The 14,424-nt window shown below is 39.0% G+C and overlaps 1 protein-coding gene across 3 annotated transcripts in view; it reads right to left on the bottom strand.

Annotated features, from left to right (window-relative positions):
• Positions 1-14,424, bottom strand: part of AP1M2 (adaptor related protein complex 1 subunit mu 2) — a 50,594-nt gene that overhangs the window by 27,525 nt on the left and 8,645 nt on the right. For all 3 annotated transcript variants that reach the window (XM_034437849.3, XM_087888496.1, XM_034437850.3), the window contains one exon: positions 9,637-9,704. In XM_034437849.3, coding sequence (XP_034293740.1) covers positions 9,637-9,704 — 68 coding nt within the window. The remainder of the gene's footprint in view (positions 1-9,636; positions 9,705-14,424) is intronic.

The raw sequence follows: 14,424 nt of genomic DNA, 5'->3' as shown, positions 1-14,424 counted from the left end.
CCTTTTTTTTTCAAACCTGTATCGATTGTGGATGAAGAGGCTCAGACCTAGATTTGGTGGATAATACCGTGAGGACCTATTGCAATAATAACTTCTTGCTGTCATCTTCCAGCTAATTGGCTTTCCCCGAAGGAAGAAACCGGAAGTGCAGCCATAAGCTATAACGGGTACTTGAAGTTTGACAACAGGAAGAACTTTGTAACATTCTGAGCTGCGATCTTTTCTTTCAATTGTGTTCCTGCTTATTAAGACTTGCTGCTTGTTCTATCTACTTGACTTTCCCTTAATTAACTGAGATATTTCTTTAGGTAGAAGAACTCCCTTGATTGTGGTAGTAGTCAACTAAATAAGAGTAATGAATTTCATAAAACACCATTTATAGAAAGTGAAAGACGTGCTATACAATATAGTAAGAGATGAACCAGTAAATTTTAAAGGCAAAGAAGTAATAGTACTGAAACAAGTTCCTAAGAGGGTTCGAGATCTGAGAAGGGACTACAGGTTCTTGGCGATACAACTAAACAAGAGAAGCATTCCCTTTAGATTCCAGAGGGAATGCTCATTACCTGGCAAGGGAAACGGATCAAGATTGACAGTCTAGTCTCCGCACAAGAACTTTTGGACCAACTGAGAGGTGAGGAGGAAGACCAAAGTAGCAAGGAGGAACTGGATATAGCCTCCCAGGATGAGATCAACGCACAGTTAAAAAAGTCCAAGGAAGGAACACTAGAGGATAAGGAGTTAGAAGAGAAGGAAGCCAAAGAAACTACAGGAAAGAAGCAAAGACCACAAAGAGCCGTAAATACAAACAAAAACTATGTAGTTAGTTAGATAATGGAGGGTTGGAAATTGTTGTCTGTTAATGTAAACGGTCTAAACAATGGAGGGAAGAGAAAACATATCTTTTCAAAATTGATCAAACTTAACCCGGAAATAATTTGCCTTCAAGAAGTCCATATAAAGAAAGAGGAGAGGAAATATTTGGAATTTGAGAAATTTGGCAAATGCTTTACCTCTCTAGCAGAGAAAAAAAAGGGGGGGTAGCGTTATATGTAAAAAAAGGAATTGCTGCTGAATTTAAATATTCAGATGATAAAGGGAGATTTCTTGCAATTGAAATTAAGAGGGGTAGTATCCCAATTTTAGTAGTAGCCATTTATGCTCCAAACAGAAACCTAGGAGAATTCTACAGGAAATTAAGCAATAAAGTAGATGAATTGGAACATACAAATATTTGTATTATTGGGGACTTCAACAGGGTAGTAAACCCAGAGGTTGACCACAAGAGTGGAATAAAGAAAAAGACTAAAAGGGAAAAACTCCCCCAAACCTTTTTTGATTTGGTTGATGAGCACAATCTAGTAGATCTCTGGTGAACATTACATCCGAACGATAAGCAATTTACATACTACTCAAACCCCCAGATGTCCTGGTCAAGGATTGACATGGTCTGGGTCAGTAGAAGTTTAGGGTTAGATATTCATTCGGTTGAAATTACCCCGAATGTTTGGGCTGATCACAACCCTTTAGAGATTAAGTGGAAGAGCCCAAATAGGATTAAACGAAGGAGATGGAGATTAAATACTCATATTCTTAGGGAAGTAAAGTTCACTAAGAGACTCCAGAGAGACCTACAATGTTTCTTTGCGGAGAATGAGAATCAGGAAACTCCTCTAACATGTGTTTGGGATACAATGAAAGCCTACTTAAGAGGGTTAGTAATATCGCATAATATATATAATAATAAAGAGAAAAGAAAGGTTCAGAAGGATCTGCTGGCCCAACTGGAAGAAACAGAAAAGAGACTACAACAAGATCCGAATGATATTAAAAAAAAAAAGAGCAATGGATGATAGCAAGGCATAAATTAAATTTACTGGAACAGGAAGAATTGGTGAAAAAAATCAAACAATCCAAACAATATTATTTTGACAATGCAAACAAACCCGGGAGATGGCTATCGTATGAATTAAAAAAAGAGAAAGAGAAGGGTGTTATAGATGGCCTGGAGAATTTGGAAGGCAGAATATTAGAGGAGGAGGAGGAGAAACTTGAGTTTGTCAGACAGTATTACGAGACGTTATATAGTGAGGAGGAAACTTCAATCGATAATATAAATCAATACCTTGCCAAAGAGAAACTCCCACAGATAAAGGAGGAGGAAAGGGAAATGTTAAATAGAGAAATTACAACAGAGGAACTGAAGGGGGTAATATCCAAATTAAAGAGTAACAAAACTCCTGGCCCTGACGGCCTCCCAGGAGAACTGTATAAAAACCAGGACCTGGCAGAAATACTTGTACCAAAACTTCTGATAATATGTAATGAGGCCCTGAGAGGCTCTAGGATCCCAGAATCATGGAAGGAGGTGTTCATCACACTGGTAGGAAAAGAAGGTACCGATCCTAAGCAAATAAGGAAGTACAGGCCGATCTCCTTGCTCAACACGGATTATAAAATATTTATGGGAATTTTAGCGGGTAGGTTGAAGACAATACTAAATAACTGGATCCACCCCGACCAAAACGGGTTCCTCCCCGGTAGACAGATTAGGTCTAATATGAGAGTGGTGATGGATGTGCTGGAGTATTACGAAATACACTCCGAGAAACAGCTGGCCATGGCCTTCCTCGATGCTCAGAAGGCTTTCGACAATTTAAATTGGGGATTTATGATCCAGCAAATCCAAAGAATGAATTTCGGGGGGTATTTCGAGAATGCGATAAAAGCAATTTACGATAAACAGAGCGCAAATATCATACTGAATGGGGATGTAACTAAAACCTTCCGGATTGGTAAAGGGATGAGACAAGGCTGTCCACTTTCTCCACTCTTATTTATATTAGCCCTGGAGGTACTGTTAAGGAAAATTGGGTAAAATAATGAGATACGGGGATTGGAAATTAGGAATGAAACCTTTAAGATTCAAGCTTTTGCCAACGATGTAGTGTTGATAATGGAGGACCCGTCAACAACAGGGCCAAAAGTATTGAAAGAATTAGATGAATACGGGAAGCTATCAGGATTTAAATTAAATATGACAAGAACTAAAATGTTAACAAAAAATATTCCAATAAGAGAACAGGAAACACTAGCAAATAATTTGGGTATCCAAATAGTTAAGATGATAAAATATTTAGGGATTTGGATTACTGCTAGATGCTCAACTTTAAAGGAGGATAACTATACACCCTTACTGACAAAGATAAAGCAAGATTTGGATAGGTGGGGGAAGCTGCAAATATCGTTCCTTGGTAGGATAGCCACTGTTAAGATGAGTGTTCTCCCCAAATTACTATATTTATTTCAAACCACTCTTGTTAGTATTGACAGAAAATATTTTTCGGACTTAAATGGGATAGTAAGGAAGTTTATCTGGGGAGGGAAAAAACCGAGAATTGCATTACGGTCCTTGCAGGAAAAAAGGAATAGGGGCGGATTCGGACTCCCAGTTTGGGAACTATACCACAAAGCAGCCAACTTAGTATGGCTATGAGAGTGGGCCTTATTAAGAGGCAAGAGAATTTTACAACTGGAAGGGCACAACCTATTGAGAGGTTGGCATGCCTACCTCTGGATAAAGGAAAAGGGACAGGGATATGTTTCCACCAACATAAAATTAGAGATACATTAATGAAGACATGGAAAGAAATCAGGCATAAACATTACTTAAAATACCCAAAATGGATATCTACAATGGAGGCACTGATCCATCCAAATACAATAAGTAGGGAGAAAATGGTCACCTATCAAGATATTTTAGATAACAGTGGTAACCTTATACCCAATGAGATATTAAAAGAGCAAGGGATCCATATAGATTGGTGGCCTTATTTACAAATTAAATCCCGATATAGTAAAGATAAACAAGAAAAGGGAATAGAGAAGGGGACAAATAGTTTGGATAAGGTATGGCTAGGTAGTGAGAACAAACTATTAGCCAAATTATACTCCTACCTGCTCGAATACGACAGAGAAGGAGAAATATTGACTTCCGGTCTGGCTTCCGTCGCCACCAGATGGTCCTCTGTGACCGCCAGCCCCGTTGCCTGTAAAGAGCCGCCTTTACACCTGAAAGGCGGCTCGAAAAACTCCATTTCCTGATGGAAATGTGAGCCAGAGCAGGCGAGGGCAGGTAGAGCCCTCTGCGACGTCCCCAGAGTTTTTTTTTACTCTTGGGGACGAGCAGAGCGGGGCTCCCTATTTTCCCTTGCCGCTGCTCCAGGCTTCGGGAGGACTCTGCCTTTTCGCAGAGCTAGGCGCCGGGACCGGACCAACTAATAAAATAACAGATGGTTTAGTTAAAGAGAGCAAGACTTGTACCTGGGACCCTAAATCGCAAGTATTTTTAATGATTTTACAAGTGTTTCTAATTGAACGGGAAAAAATAAGTTTAAAATGGCGACTGCTGAGGCTTGAGAAGAAAGCTGAAAGTGAAAGTCCTTCCGTAATAAGCTACAAAGTAGCGAAATACTCAGTGCCGGCTAGAATCTAGAAGGAAAATATTCATATTAAGTTTCTTTTTTCTTGGAGATTTCTACTTGATCTTGTTTGGGGAAAAGTTTTCTTAAAAAAAAAAAGAGCTCTTTTGTGTGGCAGGATGGCATTAAAACTAGCGCCTGACAAACAAGCAGTGGGGGGGGGTGCTCCCCCATTTGCAATTATGTGAACAAGCTTGGAGCTTACAGAAGCAGAATGGTTTTAATTTAAAAGAATTTCTTCAGGAGGAAATGGCAAAATATCACGAGACTGTGAATCAGAAATTTGAAAAATTAAGGCAGGAAATTAAAGAAATGATACAATTAAAATATGATAATCTGCAACAAAAGATTGTAACAGTGACTAATGCTTTTTCGGAAGTTGTTATAAAGATGGATACAAATATCAAATTATTAGAGTCTAAAATGGAGGAAGTTGATGATAAGATTTATAATTTGGACAATAAAATACAAAGAATTGAAAATGATTTGATAAATATTCAAGACAATAGTTTAGAAGTAAAGTCTAAAAAGGAAGCTGGTCACGAGACCTACAATGCAGAAGATATAAAGCAAGGGATTGAAAGAGAAGTTGTAATGATGCAATACAGGCTCACAGAATTTGCGATCAGAATGAGAGGGTTACAGGAAAATAATAGAGATGATCTAAGAAAAATATCTGCTCAAGTTCTGGCTGGGATTTTAAAGGTTTATCCTGAGGAGGTATCTTGTAAAATTGACAAGGCCTACAGAGTAAATTCTTGGATTGCAAAGCAAAGGCAACTGCCTAGAGATGTGGTGATTTACTTCACAGATAAAGAAATAAGAAATGATATTGTGCAAAAATCCTTTAATTCTACTCCACAACTGTATGGAAGAAAGATCTGGATATATAAAGAATTGCCACCTAAGATGTTAAAAGATAGAAAGAAATTTGGACTTTTGGTGACTGAGCTAAAAAAACAAAATATCTCATTCAGGTGGGACGTTCCAGTTGGTATAATACTGAGATATCAAGGAGAAAGATATCAGCTAGATACTGTTGAAAAAGCGGAAGAATTTTACTACAAGGTTCTCAAAAGCAAAATCAACAAGAGATAGAAATTCAAGATAAGCAGAAGGAGGTGGAAGAATGAAGAATGAAGAATGAAGAAACAACAAGTTACAGAGGTCTCTATAGGTGAGCCGCTTCTGGATTCTCCTTCAGAGGTCTCAGCTGGACTATTTAATACAAGAGAGGCGGCTTTGGATTCTAATGTAATGACTTATCAAGTTACAAACCAGCATGGAAATCAATCAGTTGATATACAATTTATAGAACCAGAATGGAGATTTATGCCACAAAAGCAAAACCAACAAGATCAAGTTATAGATCAGCATGAAAACCAAATAGTTGATATACAATTTACAGAAAGGAAATCAGGATTGAGATCCAACCCACAAAAAGTCAAGAAAAGAAGAAGTAGGTCTCACAAAAGCAAAAACTTTTAAACTAAACAACAGTGTAATGCCAGTTATTTATGAGATGATTGAATATATGAAAAGATAATCGGCAAAGTATTGGTTTATATTATCCTGAGGAGAATGACAGACCTCTGCAGTGCTGTACTTTTGGAAAGTGAAAAGGGCCTTAAACTGAATGGATTGAAACTATCTTTTTTTGGATTCTTTGATAAATATATTACGTTTATCTTGAGCTACAAGGCAAGAGTGTTATGGAATTGGGGCACGCAGATGATCTGGCTGTTACCCTATTACGGTGGTTGGAATTAATAATTTGGATAAAAGACACCTCTACAGATACTATATGGAATACAAATATAAAGTCACTCGGGTGGTTGTTTGTTTTTGTTTTTGTTTTTGTTTTTGAAGATATTTGCTATTGATGGGGGCAGATGGTAATGGAAGATACCGAACATACTGTTGGAATTAGGATGTGATGTTACCCTAACATGGGTGATGGAGTTTACTATCCAGCGGAAAGACATTACAGAAGATATTATATGGATAAATCTAAATATAAATTAAAAATCTTTTTAAGAGGATTTTATTTACATAAGGGAATATTTTTTAGTGGTGTGGGCAGAAGAATAAAGATACTAAGAATTACTAAGTATGGTAGTCTTGTAGGAAAGTGGGTTGAGACGGGTTAGTTTATTGATTTATTGATTATTTAGTTTAAGAAAAGGGATATTATGTTTAGATATGAATATATGTAAAGATTTGAGTTAATTGAATAAATGCTAAATTAGAATTTATTATATAGTTTTATAGCGGAAGGCTTTGAAATGTTATATTAATATACATAAAAGATTTGATTTAAGAGATATATGTATGGGGGGTTAGAAAAAGGGTAGATTATGAGCAGAAATCGCTAAACTGGGAGATATAATAATATTATTATGCTAAATCAGGAGTTATTATATAATGCTATAATAGAATGTCACTTTGAAATGTATAGTATAAGGGGGATATGATAGTATTATTAGAAAGAAAGGGTCAGCATATGGGGATGGAGTAAGGGGATGGTAAAGTATTATATAATCTGTTATGAATTTGGGTTTTATTATGAAGAAGTCACAGGGGGAGGGGAGGGGGAGGGGGGTTAGGGAGGAGGGGGGGGAAAGGGGGGAAATCTGTATTTTAAAAACTTTTTCAATTAAAAAAAAAAAGAGAGAAGGAGAAATATTAAAAGACCAAATGATCGCTTGGGGGAAAAACATCGAATCAAAGATAAATCTAGATGATTGGGAAGAAATATGGAATAGCAATCTTAAACTGACGAGAGCAACAAGCTATAAGGAGAATCAGTATAAGATGCTATATAGATGGTACTTAGCACCATCTAGAATTGCTAAGATCTACCCAAATGCAAGCCCCAAGTGTTGGAAATGCGGCCACCACCAAGGTACCTTCTATCATATGTGGTGGACATGTCCGGAAGCGAGGAAGTTTTGGAAAAAAATACAAAAATGGATCCAAGAAATATTAAAGGAGGATATTAATTTCTTGCCGGAAATCTATCTCCTGGGAGTGCTAAAATGAACATTCGATAAGGACAAGAAATATTTGATCATTCATATTGTCACAGCCGCTAGACTCTCCTATGCCAGATATTGGAAAGAGAAAAGAGGTCCAACCGAGGAACAGATAGTCAATAAGATACTTGACTGCGCAGAAATGTGCAGATTAATGTATGTGTTAAACGGAAAGGAAGATTCAGAATTTTATATGATCTGGGATCTGTGGTATAGGTGGTTGGAAATTAAATGCAAAAGTTAATACTCATGAGGAATAATGCACAACTATTAGTTAATCCTATATATTATTGTACCTTAACTAAACAGTAATCAATTTTATATATAAGAATTTTTGTACAAACTGTATAATTAATAAGATAATTGATTAGACACCGCACTTGTAAATATACAATATGACTACACGTTGCCGAACCGTATAGTTTGAATTGTAATATACTTTTAATTCAATAAAATTTCATTAAAAAAAAAAAGTCTTTTCATTCATTCATGAGGACCCAGATTGTGGGGGCAATAAGCTGACTTTGTATAACAAAAGAACACCGCTTAGGGGCCCCCGAAAGCCCTACTAAGCAGGTATATACAAAAGTATGAAGGCTATTGCTTAACGCATTGTAAGCCGCCCTGAGTCTCCGGAGAAGGGCGGCATATAAATCAAACCAATAAATAAACAATAAATAAATTTTGCTATAGGCTCGACTGCTAATCTAAGTTTATTCAGATCCTTGGTGCCAATCTTTGAAATGGATTCTATAATATTGTCAGGACTGCCATGCTGCTGTGCCAGCCATGCTTCATCAGATGCCAGTCTGCCATCAGGGGAGGGAATTGTGGGGTGGGATAAGATGGCGGGCTAGCATAAGGGGAATCAAAACTACTCATCTTGAGATCTTGATATCCCTTAAGATCTTAAGATCTTGAGATCCTGTAAGAGCCAGTGGCTGATTCAAGGTCACATCATGGAATGAAACACCTTCCAGCCTGTTAAGCCAGGGACTGTTACCAAAATAATTTGTTTGAATGTAATTGCGCAGATAAGGGGGAGCGGGCGGGGGGGGGGGAGAAGAAGGGAAAAGTTAACCAGATGCCATGGGTGTGAAAATTTACATCTGGCTTTGCTACACTGTAACCACTTGGCTATATTTTTGATAAAAATAGATTCTTGAGTCTTTCTTTTCTAACTGATCAAGTTGGATAGCTGACACATATTTATTTACTTAGTTATTTAATACTGTTATTTATACTGTTATTTATACTGTGTTAGTTATTTATAGCTGTTTGTTTTATAACCAACTGTGGGCAGTTCCCAATCAATGAAGGATCACTTTCTCCACACAGGAACCTTCCTATAAGATCATCTTGTGTGAGTATAGGCAAACAATAATTGAATGTGCATGTAAATAACCTATTTTCCCAGATTTGGATAGAATTCAGAAGTGGAATAAACAGAAAAATGCAACAAAAAAGTTAAGGAATGGCAAATATCTATGGAGATTCACAGTCATCCAGGTCATGGTTGTCCCAAAGGTATTTTTTCAAAAGGCAACTGGACTTTCTGGTTTTTCATTTCTCATCCAAGAAGCTTCTTCAGCTGTGACTGGATGTTGGGGAATGGAAGGATTTATACTCCTTGCAAACATATGGTCATTTGCATACTTTTAGCCAGTCATTAAACCTGGAGGTTCAAATAAACCTGGAGGTTTATCTGAATGGTACAAATGGATGGGAGCCTTTTTGGAGCTGTTGAAAGGACTGTGTTGTAGACTGGAGATAGATGATGTTCTATCCCTCCCACTCTGTTGACAGAGGGCTGTTCAATTTTGACATAGATGGCCTCTTTGACCCTTCTTTCAAACCAGTGATCTTCTCTGACTGGCTAAAAGAATGCAAATGACCATCTGTCTGCAAGGAGTATAAATCCTTCCATTCCCTAACATCCAGTCATAGCTGAAGAAGCTTCTTGGATGAGAAGTGAAACGTCTTCAAAGAAAAACCAGAAAGTCCAGTTGCCTCCTGAAAAAGCACCTTTAGGTTAAGCAATGGCAACTTCCTTTTTCCTTCTGAAGTGTGAGAGAATATTTTTTCCTTGGTTTCCTGAATGTTTGAGAAAGGCTACGTACCTCAACCACTTTATAGAGAAAGGAATATACCAGTGAGGCATTGGCATTCTTCATGGTGATGGCCACCACTTTATGAAAGATTAAGGACAAAGATAAGAGACATATATGAACAATTACACTAGACACCTGTACTCTAGAAAGAATATTAACACAAAGGACAAAACTGCATATACTACATAGTGGTTAGTTGATAGCCATCATGCATAGATGTGTTTCTGTGGAAAAAATGCATTTCTGTTTTAATCAGAGTTTGTTTATCAAGTGCATAAACATGCTTATTGCAAATAGTATGATCAATAATTCCACTTATGTACCCTTCAAATGTTTCCCTTACTGTGATGCGGATACGTTCAATGTGTGGAGGCATTTTAAAACTTGTAGAAAAACCAGGGAAGTTTTGTTTTAAAATGGCATGGATTATATAGAGCAGTGATAGCTAACCTTTTCCGGACTGAGTGCCCAAAGCCTGGGTGCATGCGCAAATGTGCTCACATGCGCCCAAACCCCCAAAATGCAATGTGTGTGCGGTCCCACAAATGCACCCCACACATGTGCGCACGCCCCCTGCACATGCCCCCCTGCGCATGCATACATGCACGCCTCCCACACATGCGCACATGGCCCCCCTGCACACACCCCGCTCCCGCGCATGCACAGCAGAGACCTGAAGACCAGCTGGCCAGCAGGAGGCATGCACATGCACAGCGGAGCTGAACTGGGGCAAACGGCTTGCGTGCCATCAGAGAGGGCGCTATGTGCCACCTCTGGTACGCGTGCCATCACAGATATAGAGCAAGTTCTTCATTCCTTATGTTAAAATCATTTTTATCCTTTTTTTCTTTTCGAGGTGGGTTAGTGTGAGGGTAGCACTAGAATTCACTTCTAGTTTCTTATCATGTAACAAAGAATACAAGGTTCGTATAACACTCCAAATAAAAAAAGGGGGTTACTTGGTTAGTATGCTATGTGAGCATAGCCAATTACATCTTATTCAGTGAACCATAGTTGACTACAATGTGTTTACCCAGCCATACTTACAAAAGAATTAAAATAGTGTTTTGCAAAAATTAATCTATGCTTATGTCTGATGTTGCATTCTTCTTCTCCAAAGCCAACTCTTGTACAATTTAGCTCCATTTGTGCTAGAAGACTAAGCACATTCTATTATGTGTTTTATGCTTAGACATTTTTTGTTTCAAAGTATGCCAATAATAAGATTTCTGGAGATAATTTAGCCACTTTGACTAATTTTTTTTCTCTAGAAATAAATAGTTGTATAATACACATTCTAGCTAGCGAATTGCATTATTTCACAGCTTAGTTTTACTCCCTTCTTGTGAAATATGTAAATCATGTTTGCCTCATTTATATATTTTTATTATAATCATAATACTTCATCTGTCAGGTCCTGCTAGTTCCTACCATCAAAGGCTGGAGGGAGGGAGGGTGTGGACAAATGAGCAATATGATTGTGTGTATGTGATGGGAAATAGGAATGTGATGAAGATGAGAGAAGTTTGGAACTGGTTTGCACCAGAGACACCAAGGAATGTGAATTGCCCACAACATCTCAGCATTCTCATAACAGCTTGGCAAGCACCAATTGTCAAAACATGGACTAGTCACAGAAGGGAGGAGAGAAGAAAACTTTTTCTGTATTTTTTTCGCATGGGAAAACCTTAGAGCTAGCCTGACTTTATTGCAACCAACTCCTTTAGTAAAAGAATCTTTTGCTTCAACCTAATGGAGTCAAGGGTCTTTCTTTCCTAAGAGATCAGATCAGGGCAAGTCTAACATTAGGCTAGCTCTGCAATTGGGATCAATCTGGAGAGAAAATTTCCTCTACTGTGGGGAGTGTGCAAATGATGTCAGCTCAAGGAAATGACCAGGAAGAGATCAAAGCCTGGGGGGGAAGCATCCTTGAACCCCACTGCTGGAGGGCTGGAACTATCAAAAAGGCTGGGAGAAGATGACCCACCAAAACCCCGATGATCCCTCAGGGTCGGGAAAAAGGAGGAATGGGAAGAGAAGTCCATGGAGGTGATGTTCACCCACGGGAGCCATGGCAGCCGTCAGTGAGAAGCGTGCATGGAGATGGAGGGACTGGAAGAGGAGCAGAGTGCAGATGAGGCAGATTGAGAGAACTGGATGCTGGAGCAAACTATAAAGTTCCTGAAAGGTGCATTCAACAACCTCAAGGCATGAAAGACACTAACCTGGGCTTAGAAACTTACTGACCAGCTGGCTCTAGCCATGACGAGTGATGGAGCAACCGCTTCTGCCACCACAACCACAACAGCAACGGGCACCTTGGCTGTAACAACCACCTCTGCATTGGGCCTTGCAGCCCAACCTGCCCCGGCTGTGGAACCAGATCCTGTGCGATGGAGAGGTCACAAGATGCCTGCCCATAACATAAAATTCAATGGAGAGCCCAAGCACTGGGGTCCTTCCTGGCATACATCTGGACCTACATGTGTTGTGACCCAGGCCCAAGTAGTTAGAATTAAATACGAACAGTTCGAAAACATACAGGCTTTATTAGAACAGCTGAGAATTAACTCATTCTCAGCGTAGTTCAAATTAAATTAAAGCAAATTCTTCAAAACACCATTCCACAGTTTATCACCTGACCTTGGGATAATTAGGCAAACTGCCAAAGACTTTTCTTGGCAAAAGTTCAGAAGCAGAAGACGCTGACAAGAAATGAATACAGTGAAACAAGAACCAATTCTCTCAACATAGGAGCCTGAGTGGCACAGCAGACTAATGCTACTGTTAAAGGTAGTATTTAGCTTCCAGCTGCCTGCAATTACTGCAAGTTCAATTCTCACCAGGCTCAAGGTTGACTCAGCCTTCCATCCTTTCTAAGATAGGTAAAATGAGGACCCGGTTTGTGGGGGCAATAAACTGACTTTGTATAAAATATACAAAAGTATGAAGGCTATTGCTTAACACATTGTAAGCCGCCCTGAGTCTGCGGAGAAGGGCGGCATATATATATATATATATATATATATATATATATATATATATATATATATATATATATATATAAATAAATAAATAAATAAAAACATTGTTTTCTGGCAAAGAGGCCAAAAGCCATTGATGGTCTTTTAAGCCTTATGGGAGGGGCCAATCATCTCTTGGCCCTACTCCTGAGTCGTCCTCTCTGCTTTATCTGCTCCTGCCTTTTGGCATCTCTTCTTATACGTGCACTAGGAACAGGCTCCTCCTGTTCCTCTGCCTCTCTACTGTCAGCCTCTGGAGGCTCCAAAGTCCACACATCACTCCCCGATGGCCCTGGCCCCATCTCTGCCTCTGACGCAGAGCCCTCATCCGGGCCTTCCTTAGCCTCCAGGACTGGCCCATGTTCTTCCTCAGCCTCATCGCTGACTGACTCAGTTGCCAGCTCCGCAGGCTGCTGACGGACCACAACAATATGTAGGAGTATGGTCTAGAAACAGCAGCAAGAATCTTATTTGCCCAGAATTGGAAACAAGAAAACATACCAACAAATGTAATGATAATAAAAAAAAGTCCTCAATTGTGCAGAAATGGATAAATTAACCATGGAGCTTAAAGACAGAGAGGAATCAGAGTATTTATAAGAGTTGGAATATGTGGTATCAATGGCTTGAAATGAGATGTAAAATTGATGCATAAAGATGATATAGAAAGTAGGTTAAATTGAAAATTATATATATTTATAAATATGATAAAACTCATTAAAGGATAAAAGGAATATGTAAATACATACAGATATACTACATATATGAAGAATGGATTAAATCGATATTAATGAAGAACAAAAATATAATATAGTAAAAGATACTATATATTTAAAGATGTACATAATGTATAAAATAATAGGCCATAGATTGGAATTATGAAATTTGAATTGTTACTGATAGTTGAAAGCTGTAAAAATGGAAATGTGCTTTTAAAACTAAAAAAGGTTGAATAAAGACTATAAAAAAAAAAAAAAAGAGTATGGTCTAGAAATAGCCGGCAAAGGGGTAATGTGTGACCATGACACTGGAGGGGCCCGCTGCTGAGTGGATGGTCACCCTCCACAATGACAATGCCCTGGAGCTGAAAAACTTCGACTGCTTCATGACTGCCCTTAGGAAGTGCTTCGAGGACCCCTTGGCCGTCCGAAAAGCCAGAGATCACATAAAAACCATCAGCCAGGGATGAGAGGGGTGGAGAATTCCACAACCTACCAGCTAACCAAGACATCTTGATTAGCTGCTTCCGAGATGGGTTGAGCGATGAGATCTATAATACCTGCATATCCAGGGATGCCCCCCATACCTGCCATGTTTGGTACATTCTAGAAGAGGAAGTGGACATTGATCTGGTGTGATCCAAATATCATCTGAGCCAAAGGGGGTATACCTCCCTGAGAAAAATAGGCAACAAAACCACAGCCACATGAGCAGAGCCCAGGCTGGTGGTCCACAGGCTGCTTCAGGTGTGGAAAAGAAGGCCACAGGGACTGCCGAGCTGCATGCCCAACCAAAAAGGCAATCCTGGGTGCTGCCAAAAAGAAAGGAAAGACATCACAGAGAGGCCGTGAAATAGCTCTAAAAGGAGTGGAGGTCGTAGATGGCAAGAGAACACTGACCAAACTTTAAGTTATATTAAATAAATAAACTGCTGGACAGCCCAGTGGAGACCAATTCAGACTACAATGATGATCCCTTGGTAAATTGCCTGGTCAACCCAGTGACCATCCCCATAGAATGATGGTCTAATCCTCAGGTTGCAAAGGGAATTTAA

Source organism: Pantherophis guttatus, chromosome 2, assembly GCF_059756535.1.
Source record: "Pantherophis guttatus breed Tessera chromosome 2, ASM5975653v1, whole genome shotgun sequence".
Lineage (NCBI taxonomy): Eukaryota > Metazoa > Chordata > Lepidosauria > Squamata > Colubridae > Pantherophis > Pantherophis guttatus.
Note: the sequence above shows the minus strand (reverse complement) of the source record. Positions and strands in the feature narration are given on the sequence as shown.